General features: G+C 46.0%; 1 protein-coding gene across 2 annotated transcripts in view; it reads right to left on the bottom strand.

Moving 5' to 3' along the window:
- The window catches only part of COL5A3 (collagen type V alpha 3 chain), a 169,679-nt gene that overhangs the window by 98,883 nt on the left and 44,067 nt on the right, over window positions 1-26,729 (bottom strand). The window contains exons 5-14 of one of the 2 annotated variants that reach the window (XM_061550443.1): window positions 22,186-22,314; window positions 20,091-20,213; window positions 18,577-18,744; window positions 15,531-15,758; window positions 14,358-14,414; window positions 14,128-14,169; window positions 12,606-12,668; window positions 6,259-6,333; window positions 577-663; window positions 65-121 (exon numbers count right to left, since the gene is read on the bottom strand). In XM_061550443.1, coding sequence (XP_061406427.1) covers window positions 65-121; window positions 577-663; window positions 6,259-6,333; window positions 12,606-12,668; window positions 14,128-14,169; window positions 14,358-14,414; window positions 15,531-15,758; window positions 18,577-18,744; window positions 20,091-20,213; window positions 22,186-22,314 — 1,029 coding nt within the window. The remainder of the gene's footprint in view (window positions 1-64; window positions 122-576; window positions 664-6,258; window positions 6,334-12,605; window positions 12,669-14,127; window positions 14,170-14,357; window positions 14,415-15,530; window positions 15,759-18,576; window positions 18,745-20,090; window positions 20,214-22,185; window positions 22,315-26,729) is intronic. The other variant, XM_061550444.1, reaches the window with a different exon arrangement.

The raw sequence follows: 26,729 nt of genomic DNA on the forward strand, positions 1-26,729 counted from the left end.
TACCACACTTCGTCACAATCGTCTCATTAATGAATAAAAGTGGCGTAATGTTTATGTCACTCACCACAGGGCCTGTCCTTCCCGTCAAGCCCATTGGACCAGGAGAGCCACGCATGGCAAGCTGAACGTGATGAAAAACACACGCACGCACACACGCACACACACACAAGCACACACACATGCACACACGCACACACACACACGCACGCATGCACACCTTAATTATCCACAGGATTCCTTCGTTCTCTCACTCAAACGCCGAAAGCTCGAATCTTTGGTGGTCCTTAGTTAGAGCAACAAGGGCGAAAAAAAAGAGAACTCGTCGACAAGTACGACACAGCGTTACATCTCCGGATTCCGCACGTGCGATTCGCACAAACATGATGCCCATATCCAGGTGGCACCCGTAGCTCACCAACACCGCGCGACTCCGTTTGCTTGTGACATCTTCTGACAAACAAGGACACCTGCACTCCGTCACATCACGTCACACCGCCCCCCTCCCCCCCCCAACATCTCATAGAGGCTTTAATTTTTCCAATCGCACGCAATGGGAATGGTGCCGGCAGAGCTTACCCGCGCCTGCTGCAAGATCGCCTGGGCTTGAGCTTCTTGGGCCGAGACAGCCGGCCCTTTGCCATCTGGGTCGCTGCCAAAACGAAACTGGAAGAAAACAAAACGCAAGTTGGTTTTGACTTTCGGAAAATTATAAGTCAAGCTTGAATTTCTTGACCGCCCAGGTAGTGGTCGTTTCCCATTTTTAAATCCTTTATATTAAGTTTACTTGCGTGCTTGCTTGCGCGCTTACGACCGTGCAAATCTTTCGGTCGTTGTTTAACCCACTTCCCGTGATCCAATCGAGCTGACATTTTGCACACAGACTCGTTGTGCGTGACAATTTATTTTCGTAAAAATTAATTACCAATTGCTTAATGGTGGCAGGCAATCATCTGACCCATAGGTGGCAGCCATCTCAAGCCAGAGGACGAGAGGACTCTAGCCGCCACGCATATAAAGGATTTATAGTGAAAAACTTAGTTTTTACGGGTTAATGTTTTTTACAACCCTGATCTGGTAGTGGAAATTCCACATTCCTCTGGCGTAGGTGGTGAGTCTATCCGCATGACCTCGAAGTGTATTTCAGTAAAAGATTCTACTCTTAGAATGTTAAAATACGACTGTGATTGTGACTCAATGAGCGTTACTCTCTGGCATGGCTTGGAGAAGACATGTGCTGCCCCCCTAAGTGTTGACCAAAAATCAGAGGTAACTCTTTGATATCTACTTCCATGGGCCTTTCACGTGTACCAAGAGTTGAACAACTCTGCGAAAATACAAATGGATTCGAATCTCCGTTCAATGAGTGGCTGGGCCTCTTTCCGTCTTACCCCCCCCCCCCCCCCCCGACAAGCTGTGGAACTAACTTCCATCAAATATTCGATCTGCTGAGTCCCTCGGTTTATTTAAATCCCACCTTAAAACATTTTTTTTACTTATAATGGTGACTGGGAAGCGAGTGGGAAGCACGGGAGAAGCAAAGGGGAAGTAAGTGGGAAGCGAGTGGGAGCGAGTGGAAAGCGAGTGGAAAGCACAGGAGAAGTATCATGCGTAGATTACTTTTAAAAGTTTAAAACTTCATTCACTGCATCCCAAATATATTGAATTGATCACAATGCAAAGGACGTGCTTCCCACTTGCTTCCCACTCCACTTGTTTTCTCATTCATTCATACCTGATGACGATCGCTTGTGTTGCCATCGAAACGTCGTATTCTATTATTAAATTTATTCTCTTTCTACGTGACTTCACCGAAAGAACCAAAGAGTAAGTGAAAATTTGTATTATTATTAATCAAATTAAACAGGATGCTGTAGTGGACATAGCCGTGGCAGCTTAAACAATGGGGCGAGTTTAATAAATCCCTCGCCCCCTACCCCATCCCACCGCCTCTGTCCACCCAGCTTCATAACGACACAAGTTGTCGACTGGTAGGTTCTATGCGGTGGGGTAAAGTGTGGTCGTATGGATTTTTATCCGGGTCCTCCGGTTTTCCCCCCTCTACATTTAGACTCAACGTCACGCGTTTTGAGTGTTTTGGCTGCTGTGAATGTCCACGTGATTGACTAAGCTCTCATGTGTGGCCAGGCCGCTTCTGATAAAATAGCTGTGTAACTCAATGGGCCCTTAACTGGTAAAATAAAATAAAATGTTTTTAGTTTTAGTTTGGGTACTTCCACCACTTCCATGATGTGTGTGACCAGCGTGGAAGGGGAGGCACAAATGCCCTCTGGCGTCTGGATGGGCTCTCTGGAACTCAGGAAAAAATGTAGGCCCTTCCTCCACCATTGGTATGAGCAAAGCAATGTCAGTTCACTTCTTAAACAACACCTATACCAACAAAAGAGTAAACTGGAAACCAAGTGGCAGACTGTGGACTCCCAAATACATCAAAGGCCGCCAGACAATTACAGCCTCCTTATGATCCTCGGCTGCAAGCTGGTTAAACCCTCGCTTCACTTAGAAGATCAAATGAGATCAGCTTCATTCTGGCTGACTTGGTCTTAGTCCATCACTTGAGGAAAATGATCCCCGTGAAATTATGAGACTTTTTTCGAAGGCATTGATGGTATTCCACGGGATAAGGGAAGTTCAACATTATGCGCTTTAAAACTGGTCGAGCGTGATAATGGATGAAATACACTTATTGCTGACAAATCACAAAAAAAAAACGCAATGCGTTTGTCAATAACACTGTCCTAAAAAATGAAAAATTTTAAACGGCATTTTCCAGATTAAAAAACAGAATTTCCCAGTGATATCCACGTTTGTGGGCCGTTAAAGCTATAGGCGCGTGCACGTGCAAATCATGTCACGGGACCCTTAACATTCACAGCGAGCCGGCGGCACGTCGCATTTGTACGTTCGGATGCATTCGTTAGCGCTTGGCTCCGTGTGCACAGAGAAAACCCACGAATTTCTAAAATCCCACAAATATAAGGAGATGGCACTCATTTCTCTGCATGGATTGATTCAAAGTATTGATGTTCCGTGCTGCCATCTCCTACCAGCAAGCCCACAAGAAACACGTGTCATTCCCCATCCAGGTACAAGCCATGCTCAACCCTGCTAATGAAGAGGGTTGGAGCCAGTGGCGTCACTCGAGTTGGTGTCACCCAGTGCGGTCACTCATGGTGTCACCCCTCATTGCATCTACGCCCGTACCAGACCATACATAATACTTAGCAATGTGCACTAATGTTACTCGTAAATCGTAATTACCGTAAATCACTTAATATAATGGCAATAGTAGTGACGTGAACAACTAGCACAATTAAAAGAACACCTTTAAATTACAATATTTCCTTTAATTACTTCATTCTCAAAAAGTTATTGATATAGGTTCACAAATACTAATGACCACAATATTGTAGCTAAAACACCAGAAAATGTGACAAAATCAGCGACTATAAAAACACGAGCAGCAACGTAAACAACAGCGCGTGCTTGAAGCGCGTGCAGACGGAACCACGTGACTCGAAGCGTCATCGTAATTGGGTAATAATGACAGCTCTGACCGGGGCGCATTAGAAGGTTCAAAAAGTCAATTAGCACAGAATTTTAGCCTTGTATGCATATTGATACAGTACATGTAAGCTGGGCTTACGAAAAATGTGTTTGTTATAACTAACTACATGGATATATATATAAATAATGCTGAAACACTGCACAAAAATTGTATAGACAGTCAGTTTGGTGTCACCCCCCTTTGATGGTGTCACCCGGTGCGGTCCGCACCCTCCCCCCCAGTGAGGCCACTAGTTGGAATAACTCTCCCTTCTGATGATTTGATGAATTGTGAAAAAACCGGGTCACAATTTGATTTAAGAATCAATTCCGTTTTTTTCTCTCTCCTAACATTTATTGCAGTGAATGGTAGCGCCTCCAATGGCTTTCGGGGGTAATGTGAACCCATGCTTAAATAAACACATTCCTGCGGAGGGAGCTGGTAGGAACGTTGGGTTGCTCGGTCAATGGCCAGGGTCAACGGCGGCGTGGTGTGTTCCGCAAATATGCCCGACTATGAGTAGGTTAAACGTTGAGTTTTATAAGGGCACCACGGGGTGACCAGCCCCTCCCCACCCTGCCCCACCCCCACCCAGCCCCACCCTCCCCACCCAGCCCCTCCCCACCCTCCCCTGCCCACCCAGCCCCTCCCCACCCTCCCCACCCAGCCCCTCCCCACCTTCCCCTCTCCACCCAGCCCCACCCCTCCCATTTTTGGATGCACGACGGACGGACGGACACAATAATCCCCTGTGGGCTGGTGTAACCAGGAGGTTCCTACCAGTATTATTATCCATGTGATTTTACGCATGCATCGTGAGCTACGAATCAGAATATGAATGGGTTAATTGACCCAGCACTCCACCCATTCGCTCCGCACCTCCCGATTTGCACGGTTGGCTGTGTGCAGTGCGAAAAAAGTTCAACATATGTGCATGCAAACTGCTTTTTTGGGTTGTCATCTCTAAAGTACAAATAACTGGGACAGACTGAGGGAATAAGAAGAATATATCACAATACATGTGCGTGCATTTTCTTGAGTTGTGTATTTAATAGACAGTTGACAACAACAGGGGTGTTTAACATCCCTTGGAGGATCTACAGATGTTCCAATCGCAACTGCTTCGTTTAGGAGATCTGATAGGTCAGGCAAATCGATGAAATCATTCAGAGCATTTTGGCTTTGGATCATTGCAAACATTACAAATGTGAAGAATGAGCAAAACCCTCAATTTTGTTTTGTGTGTGTCAGTAAAATGGGTTCCGTAGAATGTTAAAACATGCAATGTTTACATGAACAAAGATAATGTTGTATATTCTGCGAGAATTGTCATATTAATAATACTAGGGGTTTTCCCCTTTTTTCTGCCGACAAAACTGAAACCTTTTGCAAGGAATCGTGCTTACATTAACCACAATACTTGTAGTCAGAATGCAAACAAAAAACAACACTCTGATCATTTATGCATTGTCCTTGAAACTGAGTGGTCCACACCAGAGACAGCTTTCCTTAGAGCCTAGTCTCATACGGTGTTCGACCAGATGACGCCAAAAGGCGCACAGTTCAAAGACAACGCACTATCAGAGTAATGAGGGCTCGGGGTGAGCATCTACATCATGAGGCCTCTTTTACCAGTACCAAAATATAATAATAGGGGTTTTACCCTTTTTTCTGGCGACAAAACTGAAATCTTTTGCATTAACCTTTGGATTTATTGCAATTTAGATAGAAAATTGGAACAAATGTGTATTTCCAATTTAAGAATGGATTTTTTTTCAATCTGTTCCAGCCCTGCATTTCCTTTGCATCCAGTGCAGTATGAATTAGATAAATATATTAAAAAGGGATTTAACATGTATGATGTTTCATAAAGAAAAAAATATATCCACAAAGTGATATCACAGGATCCCAACATATCTTACGATTAAATGATCGATTTCGGTTTTGGGAAATCAGGATGGGAAAATCATTATAAATCTGAAGCCTTGGTATGGTGTAATAGCATTTGTATGCCATCGGTTGTCTGTAGCATCATAATCTAAGTACTATATTTGGACATTCTATAGCCATGGTAAGACAAACTTATAATGGAAAGCAAACAGCAAATGAGGATCGTACACATAATGTACACGGTTGTTGAATAAGTGGTGTGTCTGATATGTACACATGGATAGAGGATACCTCCGACCATACTTCACGATGCTGGTCAGTGCAGGTTGGTGAAGGCAAGGATCATAGACATGGGAGCATCGCCGTACAGTGCAACAATGGATTTTGCTGCACTGATTCCCTCTGCTGCTCGCAACGTAACCACGCAGTTACCTATTTACCCCACCTTTGTTACGCACGGTATGGGTCCATCAAAGTACTATCCAGGCTCAAACTTGCTTAGCTTCCGACAAATGTCAGTTTTGGCCACATCCTGGACGATCAACGGCATAACCGGTGTGTGCAAGCGAAACATAAAAAGTCCACACGCAAATCATCAACGAGAGGGATTGAGGGTTTTCAGTGGGCCTCTACTGAGCAAGAGTACGGACAGCAAGAAGAGGGTGCATTGCATGTTGTGGGGAGGAGTGCAGCAAAGGAGAAGGGGCGATCTTCCGCGCAGCAAATGCTGTGGGAGGACGTGGCACGTGCTGTAGAGAGGGAGACAAAACGGAGGTTGGTGATGGAGTCCGCGTACAACTCACGGGCAGCATGAGCATCGTCCCAGGGGGCCCAGGTAACCCGTCAGCTCCCGGCAGACCTGGTCGACCAGAAGGGCCCTATGAAAGGCACAGACAGACACACACAGCAGACAGGACAAACGGTCATCGCGTCAAAAATCCGGTACGTCACTGAAGCGTTAAAGATCAAATATATTTTACACGCAAAAAAATTGCAACAACACAATCGCGCTTTAGCCTCAGTTTTCATGACGAGCTTACCTATGGTATTATGAGGGAGCTAAGGCCAATACAATTTTGCAGAGATTAATATAAATCCACCACCCCACCACCACCACCACCATCCAATTCAAGCGGTGCTCACGCATGGGTGAGCGCAGGCCAGGATGTGTTGCTGATTAATGACTGCACAACCAGTCGCGTGTCCAAATCTGATGAGCCAGGCTTTTCCGCCCACCCCTGCCGTGAGATGTACCTTTAGCGAACATATATGCACGCGCGGAGTGCACGCACGCCGCATCTACCAGCACGCGTTTAAAGTATCACACACTCTTCTACACGCCTCAAACGGGACCACATCTACACAGATTCACAAGAAGCCATGAACGTCGAGGGCACTTTTTAAAATCTCGATTGCAAACTCATTTCTTGAGCGCTGCTTTTTAGGCGCTTAGTTTGTTGCCACTCTCTTGCGCAACCTCCGATTGGCATGGTTGGCTACGTACGGTGTGAACGAAGTTCAACGTACACAGATGTCAAGTAACACACTAGGTTACAGCATCATGAGGTGGTGGTGGGAGGGGGGGGGGGCTGGGGTGGCATCAATAATCTGCAGGAGAAAAATTAATCTTCAGATCCGAATGCGCATCTGAAATGAGCCCCATCTCACACCGTTGCTGAATTTCATTACCAGCCGCGAAAAAAAAGAAAATGAAAAAAAAGCTGAGATGCAATGAAAAATAGAAAAATTACGTTTTACGTGTTTTAACTTCTCCAAAAATATGGTGAACAAAAATACCACGTGCGGTTCTGTCAAAGCAATGTGAGGCCATGCGCAATGCCGAGCAAAATGAGAAAGGTTTATTAAAAAATATATATCACGTTATAATTTATGCATTCAACGGAAAGAAATAGTTTTGTGCAGTTCAATGCATTTAAGGGTGATAAAATGTGCCACATTAATGGAAAACAACTAAGTCATTTATAATACATGATCCTGATGAAGCAAGTATATTACGTACCAGTGTGAATTGCCACAAAATGGTTTGCAATTTCAATGCTAGGCATGGCATCTGCAATATATTCACTGGGGAAGCAGGGAATGAAATTCTCTCTCTCAACCACTAGGTAGCAGTGCCACACTGCCCAATAACGAATATTAAACCACTGCTGTGGGGGAATAAACCTGACGGCGATGTTTGCAATTCAGTGACCCCTCGTTCTAAATAATTCTCAATACGTTTTGATGATTGTTTAAATGTCCGGAATGGGTGGGGATTTTCACTCCGAATCAAAAGCCATCGTCCGTCGCGAGCTTAGACGACTCCCCTCACTGCCGCAAGAGAATCATTTAACCAATCATTTACCAATCATTTACCATTGGAGGTCCCCCACCCCCCCCCCCCCCCCCCCGTTCGTACATTTGATAATTGTGCCATAGGGAGTCGAGGCGTAAGGTGAAGTAGTGCCAATTCTGGGAACTCGAGAATCTGCAGAGCGTCACGTCGTTTTGAGAAGAGACAATTTAGACGAAATTCTCCGATGTGGCTTCTTCAGCAGCTGCCAGAAAATGCTCGTTCAAGCCGGGAAGAGTGGCCCTCGGGGAAAGACTTAATTCTACGAGCATGCATCATACACACAGGTCTTCATTTCCTACTCGATATTTCCCAGAACGCTGCGAGGCTGCCTTGAACTAGGGATCACTGACAGAAGGCACGACCGCTAACTTTAATACAAGGCATCACTGTCTATGATAATCCTATACGATTGTACCCTATATTACCATAATCCTATAAATAGGTTGAAGAAGGAGGAGAAAAAGAAAATAAAAGAATAATAATAATAGATGCATCGACTCACCGATGTTGCCAGAGTGGCTTTAGTTGCCGAAAACTAAAATAGGTGCCGAAATACTGCCCGTAACAGCTTTTCCGAACTCTTCCGGCTGAAGTTTAGCACAGCATACAGTGGTGTAATGTGAATAGGTAACGGATTGGGCTGGTATACGACGGTACGTACGGCATAGGCGGCACTTTTCTGAACGGTTCCTCGTCCCTATGCTCTCTCTACGCCGCTGTTTCCACAGGAGGGGAAACTGCACGGCAATTACCGTGAGCTGCAGGATGAATAGGTTTTCGAACGGGCATTTCTAAACATACATTTCGAACACTCGTAACAGCCCTCTGTCAACCCAACGCTGTGCCAAAGGCTGGTCATGGGGAGCTGTTGGACCACACTTTACCATTGCTGCTCAGGACAGGTTTGGCTGGTGAAGGGAGGTGTTGCACCCAGGATGGGTTTTGTATATCACTCACCACCGGTTATTTGCCGTGGATGGGTCGTCGTTTTCAATTAGCGCCATGTGCTAACATCTTGCACCACTGCCCCCCCCCCACCCCGCTCCCCAATGATGTAATTATTATAATATGGGACTCACAATTGTTGTTTTGCAAATGCAGTTCCCACAGGTGAATTTGGTTCCGTGACGGAGGACGACTGCTTTGTGGATATCTTTGGGTCAATTTGTACCGAATGAGTAAGACGTGGTCGAAGGGGACAAGAAGGTTGTCGGAACTGACTTGGCTAGCTGTTTATAGCAGCGGATTAAATTTCCGAAATTTCCCCCACAAAATAACTAAAGTTATTATCACGGGACAGGAGGCCAGGTGGCCTGACAGAGAGGCACATTGCGCTAACCTTGGAAACAACAACAACAAATCGACAGATAAATAAATCACAAAACTAAGGGGACTTTGTGGTTTCTTCCTTTACGTGCAACAACGTCGGCCGTGACATCAGAATGTGCAAATGATGAGACAGAGAAATTGAGCGCGCACACCGACGATGAAGGGAAGCGCGACATGCCGCTCGGTGAGGCACTTGGCAATGTCCCTTCACCTCGGCGCATCGTTTTCAAAGAAATAATCTCGAGACAAAAAAAATGTGTTTAGAAAGATAGCGGTGCAGATTTTGTCACGAGATTTAAAAATGACGACGGAAATATCGTGGAGCACGCTCGCGCGCGCACAAAGGACGTGAAGCAATGCATAATTCTTCGGCACCGCCTCATACTTTGAAGTGTGAAGGTTTTATTTCAGCGAATTGCAAAAGAGATGTGTGGGGAATATCTGATTGTAGACATTTGCAGACAACATTTTTTGGCCGTGTCATTTTAAGGTCACGTCCGGGTTTTTTGTGACTTGTTTTTTCTTCTTCTTGTTTCAAAAACGAGGAATTGCCACTAATGTTTTATTACGTTTCGTCTGGAAACCCCTCGCGGCCGTTGGTGGCTACAATTTGAAAATGGGGCACAATGATTAAAGACCCACTGAAGGGGTAATTGCAACCTCATTACGCTGTAATTACTGAGAAGCAAAGCACTCATTTGTAAAAATCTTGACTAATAAATACAAGGCCGCTGCATCCAACGCATTGTCTTTTGTTTAATCAGCCAATTATCAATGAAGTCCCGTAATCTATTCATTACGTTTGCAATTTTCCATGGCAGATAACACTGCTGATGCGAGGATGCCGGTGGTGCAGTGGTCTGTGCACAACAACCTGAGATAAACTCATGGCCATGGCCAACATTAGTCCACACTCCTACTCACACTGACCAGCGTGGTGAAGTATGGTCAAACAATCATCGCAAATGATGTGGAGTGGGGAGTCCGTTCTTCCAGCCGTGGATTTACCGAGCGTTGTGAATCCGTATTGTTATTAACACGAAAGCATGAGGGTTTGCTGCTTGTAGATTATACCCGCAGGGTCATTCATGTCAATTTAGCAAGATAAGACTTTGCTAATTGGTAATTTTTGCATGAAATTACAGGGCAGCAGTGGAGGTCAAATTAATGGTTTCTCTTTCTAGATTTGAAGCTTTCGTGACTGCAATGATTCATACTCTTAGTTCTTTCGGTAAAGTCACGTAGGTAAAAAATTTAATTAATTTTTTTTAATTAATTTTCATTTCAATTTTTTACCTACTTGATTTTACCGAAAGAACTAAGCGTATAAAAATGGTTTTTCTATTTCTATTCCAACTAACCTAGTGGTGGGGATTGCCATGTTCAGGAACGTACGTTATATTCTTAGTTATGTGTTCCAGCCAAATATTTGTTTTCCAAGAGATGAATTTTCATTCTCCCTATGAATAAATATTCAGGCACGTTGGTTCCCCTTCGCTCATCGTTTACCTTATCTTTTCCGTAACAAAAAAATATGAATTTGCACGTGAATTTATATCCATGCATTTTCAATGAAACCTTATCTTAAGCCAACTTTTTAAACGTATCTGTGTCAACGGATGCTCTATTTGTGTACTTTACAATGAACAAAAGTAAGGTAACCTAACCCTAACCCTATCCTAACCCGAATCTAACTTTAAACCATACATAACCCTAACTCTAACCGCAACCTAACTCTTATCTAACCCGAACCCTAACCCAAACCTAACCCTCACTCTAATCTAACCGAAATGGATATGTTCTGCTGAGACCAGTGGCAAAATGGCATCTAAATTAGGAGAGGAAAGGCCTGAGAGGTAAGGCCTGAGAAGACAATCACTGCTGAGATGGAGCATCAAGATCTGTTTCATGTGCAGGACCTCAATGGATCGTGGCATGGAGGGCATCAGAGAAAGCGATGGCATGATGAGGCCTTCATTCAACAGTGGATATTTAGATAATGGCTGATGATGATAATTCGTTATCAGCTTTTCAAATTTATTCATGAGAGTCCTTTGGCTTTGAATCGTGGTATATTTACTTCGCAAAAAAGTTTTCATTGTTATCATAATCATAATTAAATGTAATAACTGCTAGAATTCTTTATGGAGGAATGTGAAAAATGCCATTAGTCATGGTCAAATGTGCACAGGAGGACAATTTTTGTCAGCTGTGTCTCCCCGACTGCTCATTCCACAAGTTAGCATCCCATAATAACATGCCAGCTGTGGTAAGTAAATTTTTTTTATATAATATTTTTTTTAAACATTACAATATTCATCCAGTGTCTATTTCTGTCTTCTTACCACTGCTCAGCTTTACACTCACAAAGCACGGAGAGAGATTGCTTAATGGCAATCTGGCGAATCGCAATTCGCTTTTACAACCTCTTGCACACTGCACCACGGCCCCCCTCCAAGAAATCCCAAGGCTAAATTCGTCGCAGGCACAATATACAAGTCAACATTTCGTGGCATTTTTTTTTAAACGCTGAATCTCAGCAATGAACGTTGCTGCGATAACATTATGAGAATTTTCGCCCTGGGCACAACGCATGTTAGTGCCTGCGCGCGCACGCGCGTGCCTTATTATGTCGGGCGCTGACAAATACCACAGGGACACCACCTGCAGATCGTACCGGCGGCGCCTTTAGTGAACGCAATAAGCGTTAGACCGCCGCAGCTGACAAAGCGATGCCTTCACGATAAATTACCAACATTTAAAGGCCACAATCGTAATGGCAAACAAAACGTCCTCATTTGTTCCACTCTCACGTACGTGCATACATAGATCAGTCTAGCACAGGGGTCGGCAACCTACGGCTCCGGAGCCGCATGCGGCTCTTTACGGGCTGCTTCTTGACGATATGTACGTGAGTACAGTACTCAGATGCATTGCGGCTCTTGAAATACTGAATTTTGTACCGAATTGGAAAGAAATGGCTCTTCTTGTTATTTTGGTTGCCGACCCCTGGTCTAGCAGCTTGACTTTCACCTCACCCAAACTGTGTTCAACCACCACCGTACTGCTATTCCACTCTGCAACTGCTTGTCTACGGCATTCCCTCCCTTCGTCTTTGGCCGCAAGTTCACGCCTCTTCCGATCAGCAAGGTCGGCTACGTACGGTGCGAAAGAAGTTCAACATGCACACGTGCATACGTAACCTTGCTCACTTTAAGAAACGTCTTACACTCGTATCTATCGCGACCTTAACAGCGCTCTTTGTTGCTGGCAACTTGTTGGGGGGGCGGCGGGGGGGCGGGCTGATGCTCAACAACCGTGATTAAACAAACAATGTACAACGCACTCAGCATATGTTACAGAGAGGCGACAAAATCGCACATCGCACACACACGTTGGTCACTCGATACGACCGCACCGACGGTGACAAGGAACTTTGTTGCAAATCGGCAGCGCGACGCTTACCCTTTCACCGGGGTCGCCCCTGGGGCCTGAAGGTCCTTGAAGCCCAGGTGGGCCGGCCGGTCCCTGACAGAAAGGAACATTTAGAATCAATGTACGTTAAGAGTCATCTTCTTGGTTCTTTCGGTAAAGTCACGTAGAATGGAAATAATAAAATAATAAAAATAAAACATAATAAAATAATTCTCACATTCTGGCCGACACATCGTGAGAATTATTTTATTATGTTTTATTTTTATTATTGTATTATTTCCATTCTACGTGACTTTATCGAAAGAACCAAGAAGATGAATCCCTGCAGTCACGAAAGCTTTAAATCGAAATTTAACCACCACTACGTTTAGAGTGTTCGGCTGATACTGTACATTTACACGTGATAAGCCACTTCGTTGAGCTATCATTTGTGGGCAAGTCGCTTCTGAAAAAGAGCTGTGATAGCTCAGTGGGTCTTACATGGTGGTAAAATAAAAACATTGTTTATAGCTTTAGTTTTATTTGAGTGGTCACAGAATTGGTAGCGTGACTCACAGTGATAAGCACAAGGGCCGGACGACACGTTGTCATCAGTGGGGATGTTAAAAGTATGTATGTTGACAATCTTTCGCACCACCGTACGTTGCCAACCATGCTAATCGGAGGTGCAGAATTCCGCTCATTACTTCAATTCTCCACGCAATTGCTCCTTTTGAGTAAGTAACCGTTGTGAATATACATATATATACACACACAACAAGTATGCGATGTGGATAAGGGCTTTTAAATGTATCTTTACTTTGGGTTAGCGTGAATGTTTATCTACATCGTTTCAAGAATATTTTGAGCACGTGTATTATGGTGTCATTTAAAAGCAAAGTTTTTTAAAATTTATATTTAAATAAAAACTGAAATGCTAGAATTGCGAATAATTAACTCGAAACTGATAAATAATGTTAACATGTCAAGCAAATTTAACGGCAAGTTTTTGGCATGGTACAATTTTTTTCTGCCATGAAATTCGTAGAAGCTCGCATGGGAAACGTGTTATGTAAAATAAACATTGATGATTATCATCGTCATGTCACACGAGACTTGGCACAGGAATACACCTCACCCATGCCAAGTTTCACACCAACCGAGATCCAGTGGCTAAACTGAATCATAATAAATAGTTGGATAATTTCCCAGAAAAAACGAGACGCAGTCCGAGGAATACGGCCGACACCAATTATATTGTTTTTGGTTTTTTTGGGAGGAAACCAGAAAACCTGGAGAAAACCTATGAGGAAAAGTGGGAGCATACACAATTTCCACAAATAAAACGCGCCCAGTTCAGGAGTCGAACCCAGGTGCCCCGTGCCGTGAGGGACAAGAGTTACCACTGTGCCACCCTATCGACCCCCGTGAACATTTTCCCCTCCGTAAGCCACGGTGAGCTGAACCGTCGACGCAGCAGCCCCGCGCAGAGCGGAGGCTTCGCTAACTTTTAATTCTCTGAGAATAGAACTGAACAACAACAACAACAGAGAAAGGTGTTGGCAACACTTACGGCTGGGCCTTCGTAGCCGGGAGGCCCCATCAGCAACATGCCCTGCGGAAGAGAAACGCACAAACGGAGCCGAGGGCAATTAATCAATTGGATTCACGATGCGGTCATCACCCTTGCCTTGTTGCTCTTCCTCGTCGCCGATTGGCAAAACAAAGCGGACGTGGGAGCTGTGGAAGCGACGCAGCGCAACAGCAAAAATAACAAAAAAAAGTAAGAAAAAACGCACTTACGGGCTCAATGATGGCAGGCTCGCCTTTCTCTCCCTTCTCACCCCTGATTCCACCGCCCTTCATTGTAAAAATAAACAGAGGCAAAATGTCAGTCCGCCGACAACAGGTGTTGCATTCTCTTTGCACGGCTTACGCTGTCAAAGTCTAACTGTGCCTTGCCGGTAGTGACCAAAAAAGTTCGCTTTTTTTCTTTCACCGCAAGCAGATCTCGGATCCTTTGAACGTTTGTTCAAACGGCGGATACCGGTATTTTTTGTGGATTACTTTGGCTCACAGACACACGCACACGATTTCAGGTTAAATTCCCAGAAGCGCGGTGGGGTCAAGTGTGGGTATTCCCAGCTCTTCAAAGACATCTGGCCAGCATGGAAGAGTAGGCCAAAGAACCGGTGTACTGCAGCTCTCTGGCCCTTGCACCGGCAGCGGCATAAACAAGGAATTGCAGGGATGCGCCTTTAACTTTTACTTATGTCCAGGGAGGAGCACATTTGAATGGTAAATAATCCACAGCGGCAGAAATCGAGTTAGCGGTGATGCAGATGTTATCTTTGGAAGTTCACGCGTAACTTTGTCTTCGGGCAAATCCTCCAGCAAACGAGCTAATCTCAGGATAATGTTACATAAAACTACCGCGAGCACTTGCCAGGGAGTGGCAATCACATAGTCAATGCTTATTAACATGCTGTAAAAATCCTGTTCCAAAATGGGCAACTTTTTCAAGGATCTAATGCAAGAAAAACCAATACACTAGGTCTGAAGACCCGGTGTTAGGCCATTACAGACTTTTGGGGCAAGTGCTGTTAGCGAGCACCAATGAAGGCCCGCACGGCACACGAGGGGGTGGGTGGCCAGCACCACGCCCGGCTGCCTTTGTCTCCCTTGTGGCGATGGTTACACATCGCACCAGGTGCTCATTTGATGATGAGTCTACCTAGGGGAGTCCCAGCACCGCTTCAAATTCGTCACTGTCATTGGTCGAACTCGACCCCGCCAGGTTCACAGAGCAGCACGCTAACCGCTACACTCCCGAAACACGCGCGCACACACACACACACGCACGCACTCGCGCAAGCACCTGTGCCTTCCAAAATCCTCTTAACATTCAGCGATTAAACATAATCCCCACGCTGATTACTTTCCATTGCTCCTTGGCCGGGATACAATTGTAGTTACCCCTGAGTTGGTGTCTCCGGAAAGGGCTGGGCCGTACTCTCGGCTCTGCGCTCCCTCTCTCTCCCCCTCGCCACGCTCTGCCGACTCGGCCCCGCCGGCCGCTCCGGCCGTCGACTTGTCCTCGTAATCGTAGTCCAGGTACTCCTTGTCCCCGTAGTCCTGCGTCTCCTTGTCCAGGAAGTTGTCCTCGCCCGTCACGTACTCTTCGGTGAACTCGTCATTGTCGCCCTGCGAGATCGATCGAGCGCGCCAAAAAAAATTAACCCGTAAAAACAAAGTTTTTCACTATAAATCCTTTATATGCGTGGGATCGGGGCGGCTAGAGTCCTCTCGTCCTCTGGCTTGAGATGGCTGCCACCTATGGGTCAGATGATTGTCTGGCAGCATTAAACAATTGGTAATTAAATATTTTAAAAAAATTCCCTAAACAGTGTAAAATTTTTGGAATTTTTTTTTTCTCACGAAAATGCATTGTCACGCACAACGAGTCTGTTTGCAAAATGTCAGCTCGATTGGATCACGGGAAGTGGGTTAAAAAACGACCGAAAGATTTGCACGGTCCTAAGCAAGCAATCGAACTTAATATAAAGGATTTAAAAAGCAAACGTCCACGTTTCCGCTGGACCTGCGAATCCGACGGGGGGACCTCCCCGATTGCGCTCCGTGGCTGTACCGCGTGCGGGTCAGTCGTGACCGAATTGACTGTTGAAGGATCCGAAGACGCTGCCCCAAACACGTGCAGCCAAACGTCGGACATCGTGCCGAACAACACGATAGTATGATCACACATCGGGGGAGCTGCATAGAATCACAAATGTGAAAACCTACCCATTGCTGATAACAACAATTTAGTTTTATTCCATCAGCCTATTGGCTTTGCACGCCAACATTATCAAGCACCATTTATTTAAGCAAGAAAGTGTCAACCTTCTGGGTCTCATTTGCAAGGTGAGGCTTGTTACTGTTACTGCTGCACAGCAACCCAACACGAGCTTGCGTGTCGTGCAGATAGTTCCCTGTCCAGAGCTACTGGCTAATAAAAACGGACAAGTTTAACACATTGTCGGCTTCGCGACCAATATCATCCATAATAAAGAGGTTATTTTTTAGTTAGATCATGTAAATATAAATGTGTCGTTAAACCCGCCACCACCCGACACAGCCAATAAGTAAGGTTTGTCACGTAAACGGAACGTGCCAATTCGTCACTAGTGCAGCACACCATTGTGTTAGAGAGCAAATCCACAACATTTACAATCTGAGTACGACGTTTCTCCACTAATTACAACTAGCATCATCAGGCGACAGCCAGATCTGTGGAGAAATCCTCCTGTTTCGGACGAGTGTGCCACTAGCACCATCAGCGGCAGCCAACGACGCGTGAACTGGCGCTGCCTAAGGGCCTCACCAGTCACGTGCTCGTGACCTGCCACAAGTCCACCGCATTGCAGCTTCAGGAGGCTCTGTGGCCTCTTGTACACTGTTGCTCGAGTACCACTGGCTGCCAGTTAGCACGACGCACGGCTTAATCGTTTGTCGTTGCATCACGAGCTAAAGTAAAACCAAAATAAACCTCAAAGGAAAAAAAAGCTTGGAGCTTTACGTGTGATCATGGCATACACATCCGGTTTCAAACGAACTACTTTGTAGAAAACGACGGGTACATTTAGATGAAAGTCGTTTATTCTTATCATTCCTCGTAAAAACAACAGGGTCATCGGTCAAATAATTTACGGTGCACAGGCCGAAACGATTAAAATCCGAGAGAGTGGGAAATTAGGGCTAAGTGTCCATGACCCAGAGTTCAAAAATTCTGCAATATGCTGCACTTTGCAATTATGCAAAAGATGGTGGGATTATGTTTGGGAGGTAGAGAAAACCAGTAAGGTGTTGTTATTTTTGTTACATCTCAATTTTATTATTGTAGTAATGTCATAAGCTAACATAGACATCATTCTGGAACTCATCCAGTCAACTGAGCAATTACATGTCCTCGAATGGCCCCAGAAATTGACACTACCGAACTACCACCGAAGTCACTTCAATAGACCTTTAATCTCTGAACGCTTGACAGCATTCCTCCAAGCTTTGCAAATCGTCCCATGCAATCTACTGCTAGATGAGGGCGTCTGCACACCAGGCGAGTCATGGAGATTTCTCTGACCATACTTCACCACGCCGGTCAGTGCGAGCCGGTGGAAACGGGCAGCATAGACGCACACGGGAGTATAGTACAGTACAGCAAAGGGCCTTGCGGTCACTGCCCTGCGCTCCCTGGCACCACGGTCTGCAACACCTGCTATGTTTAACACGTAGGCTTTAGCGAACAATATTATGTTTGTTGATTAACTGTGAATAACCCAACCAATGATAGGTACTACAGTGTTATTTTTTTTTTCTGTGGTTGTCCCACCTGATGACGGAAGCTTGTGTTGCTTCCGAAACGTCGTGATTTTATTTAGTTATTTTTATTCTTTATTATTTTTTTCACCTACGTGACTTTACCAAAAGAACCAAAGAGTATGGATCCTTGCAGTCACGAAAACTTCAAATCTAGAATCTACGTCATATTCTCAGATTGACGTGATCCATTGCAACTTACGTGCCTATTCTGTCTTAACCCTTCTCTGGTCTTCGCACCTGATAGACCCAGAGAGATGACATCACTTTTACTCCCTCTATTTAAGACCGAAACAGGAGGGTTTATGCACAATTATGGCCGCCGCCTGATGAAGCTGGTTGTAATTACCAGTGAAACGTCATACTGGAATTGTAAATCTTATGGGTTTACTCTCCAACACACCGGTGTGCTGAACTCGGAACTTTATTTTTCACGTTTTGTTCATGCTGACAAACCTTACCCATCGGCTGTGTCGGGTGGTGGCGAGTTTAACCACATTTAGAAAAATGCAATCTAACCAAAAGAAAAAAGACCTTTATTATGGACACCTGCCATACATGGTATTGCCCATCGAAATCTATCCAGGCTCAACCCTGATAGTGAATGGCAAGGGGGCGGTGTCAGGGTGAGGGAGTTGGGGGGCACCTCTGTGAAGTTGCTGTCCACAGCGTAGACCGTTGACAAGGAGGGCTCGGGGCTCTCCGGCACCACGTCCTCGGTCAGGGTGTTGTCGTAGTCCGTCATCGTGTAGTACTTCGAGGGGTCCTCCTTCTCGCCCTCGCTCGGGCCTTCCACCTCCTCGTCGGTGGGCTCCTAGGGCAAGCCCGTCCGCGCGTTAACGGCAACGGCGTTCGGCGGACGTCGCCACGAAGGGCGGATGCCGCTCGCGGTTGTCGCGCTACGTGCCGGCGGGAGCTCGTTCGGGGAGCGAATCGACGCGGTCGGACGGGCGACACGCGGCATGATCGGGCGACACTTCAGAACCGTCCGCCGCACGCAGATGAGTCGTAAACCCACGACGGTGAATGTGTCGCGTTCAACTTTCTGCAGGTGCCGATTAAAAACAAACTTGTGAAAAGCAAGCGCGATCTGGACACGGCTTGGATTGTAAATGAGCGGTGAGGTTACGGAATGCGGGGGCCAGGCAAATGGCCTGGAATCGTATAAAATGTACCCACGGACAAACGACACGTGCATTTACTATCGACATTTAGATTTCTTTTACATCAAAAACGTATGTAACTTAGAATTGAAAATAACGTAAAAATTAAACAAATGAGATGTAAACCGAAAAAAGTTGCTAATTTATGACAAATGTAAGGGGAAAGCATCATTAATCAAATTAACGTATATCGGTGCACACCTGTACTTGAATTTGAAAATGCAGTAATTATTTATCCAGCAAACCCTTCGTGAGTCTGAAGACTTTTATATGAGTGTTCTGCTTTTGAAACGCCTGGCCAACGCTATTTGTGGCAATTCAGCGTCTCAATTCGATTCAATAATCTATGCTTTTTGTTTTCTGTTGCAGTGAATTATAGCGCCTCTTGTGGCTGGACGGGTGACACAAATCCTGCTACACGCGATACTGTAGACCGCTTGCGAAGACATTGATTCTTGCACGCGCGCATGTACGGTGAACAATGTTAACCGACGAATTCATAGACCGTTCTACCCCCTACCGATGCTTCGTTTTATTATCACCGAGAGTATCAAAATCTACCCGCGACGATCCATTCGCCATCACGCAGCGCGGCCGGCACTCTTCAGAGCTTACAGTTTTCAACAACGTCGTTCTTGTCACGACGCGTGGAGCAGCCAGAGTGTTACTCCAGTGGAGTAACACTCCAATCGCTGTGCAATTCACGGCGAATTCAAAGGTGTTCTCTTGTGCCGGGCAGAAAGTCAATTCGTCAATATGTCAGACAATTCCGTGGAAGTTAAAGTTTTACAGAGAGCCTAAAGCTGGGTCCAAAACCCCAACGATACGTCGTGGCAGCAGACCTCAGTTATTGTAAGCCCTGAGTTGATCAATTGCCGATAGTAGCTGTTATACGTTAGAAGCGGTAGCATTTCGTAACGGTGGTAAATTAACCAAAACACCCCCCCGCAAATGAAACATTCAGGTCAACACCTGTGCGAGCTGTTATTGTGTTTACCTGTCCAGGCCCCCTTGGGCTGCCTGCCGTAGGTTGTAGGCCCTCCGGCGGCCCAAACCCAGTGTGGTTATTGAGCGAGTGAGTGTAATCATAGTCATAGGCCGGCGACCCTCCATCGCTGTACTACAGGTCAGGAGGACAGAGTGAGAGAAACAGGGCAGTGGAAAGGTTGCAGCCAACGAGAGCATCACCCAATAAAGAATCCGGATAACCCGCTCGACACGGACATCGGGTAACGCGAGAGATATACCACTCGTGACCTTATTCATGAGAACCAGTGCTTACATTCTAAGCAATAAAACTGCATGATTTACGGGCTGGGTTTTTATTTTTATTTTATACCTTGAGCTCACTCTTGCCCGTACAACGACTCGTAATAATACAACTTGCAAGAAAAACTTCGGGGGGGGGGGGGTATTTTTTTTATTGCTCGCAAAAAATATATAAAACCCCCCACCGAAATGCATCATTGAAGGTGGAGCTCCCTGCGTTCGGCTCGGTGCACGCCACTGGTGGCCGCAAGGCCTCTCAAATAGAGAGACCGTTAGAGAATGTTTGGTCTTAGTATTCCACGTTGACCAGACGTGTCGGAAGAGGTGTGCGTCCCCACGCTTCACCCCACCGCGTGCGGCTTGCCGATCGAACAAACTGTGGCTGCAACCATTCGCTCCCACTGCTGGGGGGGGGGGGCAGCAGTGGGAAGATTCGAGAAACTAGCGCCGTTGTTTCGACTGCCGCACTGGAAGATGGAATCGAACGGCGTGAGCTCGGCATTGCAAGTACCGGTGAGCTGACCGTCACTCCACAGCTCCGAAATGCATCGTAACTGACAGTTTATTGGTCAAGAATGTAAGCATTGATGAAACCCACGCAGCAAGAGCAGGAATATTCAGGATTGCCCCCAGCGTACCTTGCAAGAGCACTCAATCGTTCATATGAATCAGCATGTTTATAGGCAGTCGGGCGCATGCCAAGATTTCAATGAAAAAATGTTTTATTGTTGTTATTCAGCTTGACTAACTGATGTGTGAAGGTTAATCTAAATATAAAATGCACCCTCAACATTTTCACTTCTGTATGTGCAAGAACGTTCCACTAATTTTCGTTGTTCCCATTTACGACACAATTCCCGGTTAGATGGATGGGTTATCGTTCACCATTGAGACATTGGCTCAGTCGCGGTGCTGTGTAAAACCGGTCGCCCAATGGACTACAGACTATAAAGGTTAATGTTGTGGACAGGGCCCACTTATGTTGGATGCCATGTCTTAAGTGCATATGCGGTGACCATAACACACGTACAACACAGCTAGAAATGAGAGATAGGGTGCATTTGGCATGCCACTATGATGACACGATGCAGGATGATCAATAATCGCTGACGATATGCTACTTTGGAGCGAGAGAGGAAAAATAAGGCACTTATCATAAAGTTGCACCAACGCTAAGGCTTTTATTTTCAACGTAGATTCATAATTTCGAGTTTAAGCCCAAGCCAAAATGATTTCCTGCTCGATGGAGCATTGCCCTGAGCCAGTGACGGAAATCCCCAATTCCGATATGGAGGGTGCGAGTCTCCCTTTAGGACAACCACTTTTGAAATCCCCCTTAGGCTGAGTCCACCCACTAAACAGGGTTTGAACTCTCAACCTTCCGGTTGAGAGCCCCTCCCTCTCCCACGAAGCAACCACCTGGCCGGTTATTCTCATTTGTTGTGTAAATTGCCCGTGTTGCGTTACGTTGAACACAGTGCAATATTCGGCCTGCTGTTACTTCCCTGCTGAGCAATTACCTCAAATACCCCTTTGTTCCAATGCCTCGAGATGTTGTACCGCATGGGAGGCAGAGAGATTTAGCAGCACACACCGATGTAGATTGTACGTATAACGGCTGTCAGCCAACACGTAGACCACCAGCTCAAGCGAGCTGATGCGTGGCCAGATTGTCATTCAGACCACCGACTCAACGAGTTCAGGAGAGAGGCCCACGAACACAACCGCCGTTCATAGATTTTTAATTGCGTACGGGAGGCGCGGTATGAACGATAAATGATGACGACGTTGATTACGAGATGAGCAAGCGTCCGAAGGCTGACCTCGTCAAGGTCTGGATCCTGGGACTGGGGCAGCTCTGGCAGGGGCTGGTCGCAGTCCGGGCTGTAGTGGCTGCAGTAGTCGAATGCGGCACGTGGGTCGGCCACAAACAACAGCTGTTGGATGTCTCCCTGTGGGGCCACAGCACACACACACACGCGCACGCACATACATGAACACATGAACAGAGACAAAGATCCCGCCCCCCTACAGCCTCAACAGACTGTTGGGGCAAGTGCAGTTAGCGAGCACCTATGAAGGACAACACAGTACGCGGCTCACGAGCAGAATTCTTTTTTTTATCTCGCTCGCGAAATCTCCGGGTTAAAGTGCTCAATTGTGGCACGATCGAAGATGTAAAACAACATCTCTGCGCCTGTCAAATACAGAGGCTAGTCGAGTATCAATTAAAAATGTTTGTTTCAATACCACTTTCTATATATAATCGGGGAACGGTGGCGCTTTGGATAGCGCACTACTATATGAACCCAGAGAGGCCTGAGTTTGACGTCCATCCACAGCTAATATCAGAAATATGAACTAGCCCTGGACATCCCCCCCTTTGCCAACCTGCATTGACCGGCATGGTGAAGTATGGTCAAACAAACCTCATGACCAACACGGTGTGTGGAGAGTCGATCATCGAGTAGTGGGTTTAAAAAAAGGTGTGTAAATTGTTCATTATTAATCTACATCGGGAAAGTATTTTATCACGTGAGGTTACGTATTTCATATCCACGTGGGCTATATTATTCAACACTTAAAGCAGTTCACACACACGCATGAAGAAAGGCTCTCAGACGCACAAATACCCACAATAGACTACCCAGCATGCCGTTGTAAAGAGGCCTTGATGAATGCGTCACATTGACCAGACAGGGCAGTGGCCGGAATATATCATGATGATTCACTTCATGCGACACCGACAATCATTGTTTGACGTGCCGCGCGTTATTCTGTAGAGTCACAATAATGCCTCATTCATCGCGCGGGGCTTTCGCTGCCCTCCGCTCTGCTCCAGTGCCCGGGTTTGTTCATCGCCCGGTTCAAGGTTCAACCGCTGAAAGGAGTTTTTGCCCTCCGCGCAAAAATCAAAGGCAATTGCCTTCTTCTGGCCCATGGACGTTTAGCAAAGGCTTCATGGAACTGCGGAACAACTGGGTTCTTTTTTTTCCGCAGTGTCCAAACCAAGCACCTGTAACAACAGCAAAGTACTCTTAATGAGACGGCAAAGACTTTCGAATGAATGTGACTTTTCTATTTTGCAAAGAAATCGACTTGAAAAAAATGTGACGGTTGAATGAAACTTAAAATGACGGTTACTTAAGTGCCTGCAAGAATACGGTTTTTTTATGAGTGGCACAAATACAAATTTTTTATCGTGGATAACACGAAAACCCCATAGTAAACATGAGGCCTACATAATGTAAGCATAATACGACAGGCCTGTGAAGAGTGGTGATGCACTGGTTATCGCATGGACCGTTATATATTATTATTCATAATTAATTAACATTTGTTCATGCTTTTGCTCCCATAGTTCCATGGAAAAGCCTTCTTAGCATGCACCTCCACTCGGGACGATGTCAATATGCATGATGTCGTTATTACTGCTAAATAAATACACCCGAGGACAAAGGTTTGTTGCAAAGCATGAAAGAATCCACAGCTGGGATTATTATAGGGAGAAACAAAACGTCGATACCGCGTGTCTACAACTCCCTATGCAGATTATATCTCACAGCTCAAATAGAGATCGCATCACAATAGAAGTCTGGCTCACTTGGCATCCAATAACTAATTGCTTAACTCCAACAATAACTACAAGCTGCTGTTTGGTCCCAACAATCATAGCAACGTAACATTCCATTGGGATGGAAATCTAAATGGGCACTCCTCTCGCTCAGAAGACGGTAGACGCTTCAATGTGGAGCGATCTCCAACACACCCGTAATGTGCCACGGAACTCGACGTAAACACATTCCTGCGGAGGGAGCTGGTAGGAACGTTGGGTTGCTCGGTCAATGGCCAGGGTCAACGGAGGCGTGGTGTATTCCGCAAATATGCCCGACTGTGAGGGCGGGCACAAGCCGGCGTGAGTAGGTTAAACGTTGAGTTTTATAAGGGCACCACGGGGTGACCAGCCCCTCCCCACCCAGCGCCACCCCTTCCACCCCACCCAGCCCCTCCCTCCCCACCCAGCCCATCCCCTCCCTTCCCACCCAGCCCCACCATCCCCACCCAGCCCCTTCCCACCCTCCCCACCCAGCCCCTCCCTCCCCACCCAGGCCCTCCCTGCACGACGGACACAATAATCCCCTGTGGGCTGGTGTAACCAGGAGGTTCCTACCAGTATTAATATATTTTGTTGAAACTGTTACAGCCCGCAGAAATATTATATGTGATATGGTGGTGTGCGCCAGGGTGTTTATCGATGCGTTCGATGTTAATTCCATAGTAAACACGTACTGTGTAAGTTATAGACATAGAATGTTGGTACATGCGTGTTGCTGTTAACGTATCAGTCGACACCCTATACACCCTTGCAAATTAATTCTTCCATCAGCAGATTATTCAGAAGAAGCATTTCAATAATAATAATAATTGAACCATGCATATTCATGCTTTTTCTCCCTTGTTAGTATTTCATTCTATATATGTCTTCACCATGCCCCCCCCCACCCCCCGTGCATGATTATTGTTACAAATAGTCAATTACATGACTAGATGGTTTTTTTGAATTAAGCTCAAACTATTCCAAACATGTGTTGGCAAACGACCGCTGGCACACATCACAGATACGCGCACAGGTTTGCAGAAGGCTATCCCAGTGACATCTGCAGTAGTGGTTGCTACAGGGAGGCTTAGTTGGGCTTTATTCCAGATTACATTTCACCCTCACGCGCTGCAAAGAGGCAGCCGGCCAGTTGGATTGCTTCACTGACAGCTCACGCTTGCCAAACACATCGCAGTAGCCTGTCCTTACCAGCAACCTGAAATTACCTACGGAAAAAAAAACTATTGTAACACCACTGCATAGGTTTATGCTGTGTTGCTGTATCGACTATCCGTTGTTTTATTCGGGTTGCACCACGTGCTGTTACACGTGCTGTTACACGTGCTGTTACACGTGCTGTTACGTGTGCTGTTGCACGTGCTGTTACACGTGCTGTTACGTGTGATGTTATACGTGCTATTACACGTGCTGTTACACGTGCTGCACCACGTGCTGTTGCACGTGCTGTTACGTGTGCTGCTACACGTGCTGTTACACGTGCTGTTACACGTGCTGTTACGTGTGCTGTTACACGTGCTATTACACGTGCTGTTACACGTGCTATTACACGTGCTGTTACGTGTGCTGTTACACGTGCTGTTACACGTGCTGTTACGCGTGCTGTTACACGTGCTGTCACACGTGCTGTTACATGTGCTGTTACGCGTGCTGTTACGTGTGCTGTTACACGTGCTGTTACACGTGCTGTTACATGTGCTGTTACGCGTGCTGTTACGCGTGCTGTTACGTGTGCTGTTACACGTGCTGTTACACGTGCTGTTACATGTGCTGTTACGCGTGCTGTTACACGTGCTGTTACACGTGCTGCACCACGTGCTGTTACACGTGCTGTTACACGTGCTGTTACATGTGCTGTTACACGTGCTGCACCACGTGCTGTTACACGTGCTGTTACACGTGCTGTTACGTGTGCTTTTCGCTCCGTGTGCTGGGAGCTTTGTGAGGAACTGAATATTGAAGTGAATATTTTCTCAATAAATTTCCGTGTTGATTTTGGGTAGAACCACGTGCTGTTGGGCACGTTGTCCGACGTTTCGCTCCATATGCTGGGAACTTCTTCTATTCAGCTCCCATGGAAGCTTCCAGCACTGCACTGCAAGAACCTGCCAGTGCATGGAGCGGAACGTCGGACATCACACTGAACAACACGCAATACAACCCCAAAACACATCTGAGAGCTACTTAGTGACATATGCTACAGTACCTGGAACACATCACAATTGACTTAATACGTTACATGGATGTTAGTGGGAAGGTGCTGCGTTTCTAAAATCAGCCACCCAGCTCCGTTGACACAACCGACGTATACATGTGTAGTCTACGCCACAGGTAGTCGAATGGCAGGTCAAGTGTGGTGGGGTAAAGTGTTGGCACTCCTTTCTCTTCCTAGCTCTTCCAAGACCGCTGGCCAGCATGAAGGAGTAGGCAAAAAATACCCTCTAAAGGGGCTGCGTCAAGTAAACTAAAAACTAAATGTTTATTTTATCAGGTAAGACCCATTGAGCTACGTAGCTCTCGATTAAAAGCTTTCGTGACTGCAGGGATTCATCTTCTTGGTTCTTTCGGTAAAGTCACGTAGAAGGGAAATAATAAAATGATAAAATTAAAACAAAATAAAATAATTCTCACGACGTTTCGGCCACAACGCTGTCTTTCCGACAGACCTGTTCTTCACCTGAGGACGGCTGCTTGCGTTGTGGCCGAAACGTCGTGAGAACTATTTTATTATGTTGTATTTTTATTATTTTA

This window comes from Lethenteron reissneri, chromosome 12, assembly GCF_015708825.2.
Source record: "Lethenteron reissneri isolate LAM-NWPU_2019-01 chromosome 12, ASM1570882v1, whole genome shotgun sequence".
Taxonomy (NCBI): Eukaryota; Metazoa; Chordata; class Hyperoartia; order Petromyzontiformes; family Petromyzontidae; genus Lethenteron; species Lethenteron reissneri.